Source organism: Miscanthus floridulus, chromosome 5 (assembly GCF_019320115.1).
Source record: "Miscanthus floridulus cultivar M001 chromosome 5, ASM1932011v1, whole genome shotgun sequence".
In the NCBI taxonomy this organism is placed as follows: Eukaryota; Viridiplantae; Streptophyta; class Magnoliopsida; order Poales; family Poaceae; genus Miscanthus; species Miscanthus floridulus.
The window spans coordinates 91,554,524-91,558,512 of record NC_089584.1 but is presented as its reverse complement, the minus strand read 5'-3'; the positions used below and the strand labels follow the sequence as shown (position 1 = coordinate 91,558,512).

Genomic DNA, 3,989 nt, shown 5'->3' with positions numbered 1-3,989 from the left:
AACCAAACACCCATATTTACTTACGTTCCGATTGCTTTAGTCTTCGTAGTCATGCTCATTATATTTATTTAAAGTAAATAAGCTCCAAATAGAGTACCAACACATAAACAACATTTTTTTAGTTTAAATAAATTAGCTATGAATTTTAGGGATTAAACCATACTTTATTATTCTTAGAAAAAATGTAAAAACACTTTTGAAAACAACGAGAGAACCTAGCTAATTTGTCTCGATAAGGTTGAAAAAAGGACTTTATTCCAAGATTTTTTTTTCTTATTAGGCTTGCCTAGGTATGACAAACACATTTTGATGTAACTTTAGACAGGTGTAGCAAAAATTTTATAGCAAATGTTAGCAACCTTAGACGACGAACCAAAATGGCCCTGGCGTATATTCATCCTATAGCAAATGTGAGAAACATGCGTGTGTTTTTTATTGAAAATGTTTCGGATTTGTGCGGCTATATTTAGCAGCGTTATTTCGGAACAAATCAAAGTGTGTACTTCCTTACCTGGATGCGTTGAATCTGCACGTCAAGATGCAAAAATGCAGTGGGAAGTACGTATTGTGGCAGAGGAAGCAACGGGAATAGGAGTGGATCGATGAAAGGGATCAGGTCAGTGGTCACCACCCTCACATGCCAGGACAGCCCGGACCAGATAGAAGCTTCTCCCCATGGCGCTTTATTATACTTGGTACGCAGGTGAAGCCACCTTTACGCGACCCCGCTCCTACTTCAACTTCAATGATGAGCCTCAACTCTCGCCACTACGCTAGCTTAGCCAAGCTCGCCGCGTCGTCGCGCGGCGCGATCATGCAGGCAGGCGCACATGCGCCGGCCGCGCCAACGGCGTCGGTGCTCCCGCGTGGAGGGGCTCGCGATCGCGCGGCGCATTATTCGTGCCTGCACTTGGCCGCGCCCGGCCGCACCGAACTCGCCCCCATAATGCCGTGCGGGCGCCGGGCAGCGACCGCGTAGTCATGCATGTGGCCGGCCAATTTGACCCGCCACATGCTCCGATCGCACATCCCTTTCGAGCATACTGCAGGGGCGAGCAGCAACCACCGGCCTTCATGCCCCAGGGTCCAGGCCATCCCGCAACGACCACGATGAAGTGCACACCTTCTCAAACCACCACAGTACAATTCTGCTGTTTATTCCTTCCGATCCTTTCCAGTTCTACTGCCAGTGCCAGTGCCAGTCTACCTTCTTCTCCCATTCCAACGAATCCCAACTAATATTCCTGCAAACAAAGGGAGTAGTAGATAGGTACACCGGAGCCTCGAGGTCGCACTCGCATCATAAGAGAGCGCGGTTGCGAGGGCCAGCCGCACCACACACCTTTCTCGATCGTAGCCTCGTAGGCTCGTAGCGTGGTGTGTGTTAGCCTAGTTGTGCTCGCCGGCTGGCCGGTGATGGGAGGAAGATCAGTGCTCGCGCTGGCGATCATCGCCATCGCGGCGGCGGCGACGACGCCAGCCGCTGCGGCGGTCGAGGGGGAGGTGAAGAAGTGCGGTGGGTGCTCGCCGTGCGTCGGCGCCGACTGCCCGGTGCTGTACCCGTCGCCGCCGCCGCCCGCACTGCCTCCCCCGCCGCCGTACTACTACTACAGCCCTCCGCCGCCCGCGACCTACCCCGGGGCCGGGTGCCCGCCGCCGCCGGGGGCGTACATCCAGATCGGGAGCACGCCGCCGGGCAAGGGCCCGCTGTACCCGCAGGACCCGGGGTTCATGCCCGCCAGCGCGCCGGGCCGCGCCGCGCCGCTCACGGTCACTGCTGCGCTCGCGGCGTTCGCGTGCGCATGGGCCTTCTTGTGATGATCTGCGTCGTCACAACTGGACGACGATCGAGCTTCGTCGGTAAGTAGCGCGACGGATCACGGAGTCGAGATCCTGCCGGCGGCGCTCCACTTCCACGGGTTAATTGATTCCCCAGTGTATTTATGCATGCATGCTCCTTGTCATAATAATTTTCACTGGCCATCATATTCATATGGGCTGCAGTAGTTCTTGGAATGTATGAAGGTTTTCTTTGCTTTAGTTTTCGTTTTTAATCTGATGATGATTTTAGAACAATCACTTGTAAGAACTGCAATGCAGATTTAAGAAGAATGTGTGACCCGCAGGCCATTCCAGATTTGTACGTTTTTCTCAGAGTCAACTTATGGTGTGTATATATCGTCGATCGGTGTGATCTATTTGTTCTCTTATTTAGCGGCCAACTTGCCGCTGTTCATGTGGCCGGGATCGAGCCGGTGACCATGCGTGTCATCAGTTTTCAAATGTTCTTATTTCATCAGCAGGATTCGTCTGCATGGGTCAGGATTGTGCATAGTCATCCCAAGGATTGCGACCAATTCACAACAATCATATATGGCCATCTGAGCTAGTGAGCTGCTACAGTTAGCAGTAGCTGTGACTATGTGAATGCAAATGCGTATGCTGTGCCATGATCCGGTTATTATAGTTACATCTTCTTGTATTTTTTTCCCCAAATACGCATTTTTTTTAAAAAAAAGAGCATATCCAATAATTTCCAAAAAAAAAAAATGGTTGATAAACTAATGAGTTTTAGAAATGTCTAAAAAAAAAGTTGGGAGCATATTTATTGCCTTTCTCCAACAGTTTTTAAAACACCTCTCCTAAAATATAGAAGACCATTTTGCACGAGGAATTCCAAACTATTTCTAAACTAGATGATACCCCGCGCGTTGCTACGGGAATTTTACGCTGAACATGAAAACAATTGTACAGGAAAAATTTATAGCACCATTAGACATTAACACAATAGTGTGTCGCCATAGGATTTAAGGGACAGATTTAGGTACAGAATGCATAACACAATAGTGTGCCCCCATGTTAGCGTCTCGGCTCGATCTTTGGTGGAGATCAAGGCAAATGTATAAGATAGGTTTTTGTTTTGCACTCAAGACACCATAGAGGGTGTGAGTAACTTAGGATTGATAGCCGTACTATAAAGAGAAAAAATCTTTGGCTAAACGGTTTATCGACTGCCACTAGGTGATATGATTCTTGCATATGCATTTAGGAACCTATTGTGCTAACCTTGACCCTTGTAAAATGCTTTGAAAAATGCTAACACATGTGCACACAAGTTCTACACTTTGTCGTTAGCAAGTTGGAAGCAAGGGTGAAGCGGCTGTGGACTTTGAAAAAGAAAAAGAGGAGAAGGTCCACGACCGGACGCTGTCCGTGGGATGACCGGACTCACCCAGGCGCGTCCGGTCATTTATAGGCGAGGCAGCGCGGCTTGCCGAGAGCAGCAGAGAGTGATCGGACGCTGGCATTCACGCACGTGCGCGTCCGGTCATCTTCTGCAGAGGAGGCGTTTCACGTGATCGGACACGCAGGGTGCGCGTCAGGTCGGCTGTGACGTAGGATGACGTTGGCTTCGCGGGGGCGCGCAGAGAAGAGACGCGAGGACCGGATGCTGGGGCGTGTCATATCACCGTTGACCTGACGTGTTCGGTCAGAGAAAACTGGCTCTGGATGCTCTTTGGACTTGATCTGACGCTAAGTGATCTAGAGTCTGGTCGTTTCTTCTCTGAGTCTGGTCACAACTTAACCCTGGGGAGCTTGATCAGTTGACCGTTAGAGATTGATGCTCGATATTCAACGGACATGACACGTGGCGCAGGATCCTCGGCCAGATGCTGGCTCGGGCGCGTTCAGTCAACCCGACCGGTGCGTCCGGTCAGTACGCAGGATGCCCCACCTTGGCCCTAATAGCTCTATTCGTTTGAGGGGCTCTATAAATAGTGTTTGGCTAGCTCCAAGGCACCTCTCTTGGCACTTTGACATTCCTAACATCCTTGTGAGCCTAAGCAAACATCTCCCACTTATCTCTATCATTGATTCATCATCATAGTGAGATTGGGAGTGATTCCAAGTGCATCTACTTGAGTGATTGCATCTAGTGTCACTTAGGGATCGTTGTGGTTGTGGATTTCTTATTTCGCTTGGTGGCT

At 49.9% G+C, this 3,989-nt stretch overlaps 1 protein-coding gene across 1 annotated transcript; it reads left to right on the top strand.

The window, feature by feature from the left end:
• Positions 1–927: 927 nt before the first annotated feature.
• On the top strand, positions 928–2,137 carry LOC136452605 (uncharacterized). Its single transcript, XM_066453212.1, has one exon. It carries the CDS (start codon positions 1,417–1,419, stop codon positions 1,816–1,818), a length of 402 nt encoding a protein of 133 aa, XP_066309309.1. The 5' UTR covers positions 928–1,416; the 3' UTR covers positions 1,819–2,137.
• Positions 2,138–3,989: the final 1,852 nt, after the last annotated feature.

Bases quoted from the DNA above. Each gene is read 5' to 3' on its own strand.
- LOC136452605 (XM_066453212.1), top strand. From the start codon at position 1,417: ATGGGAGGAAGATCAGTGCTCGCGCTGGCGATCATCGCCATCGCGGCG.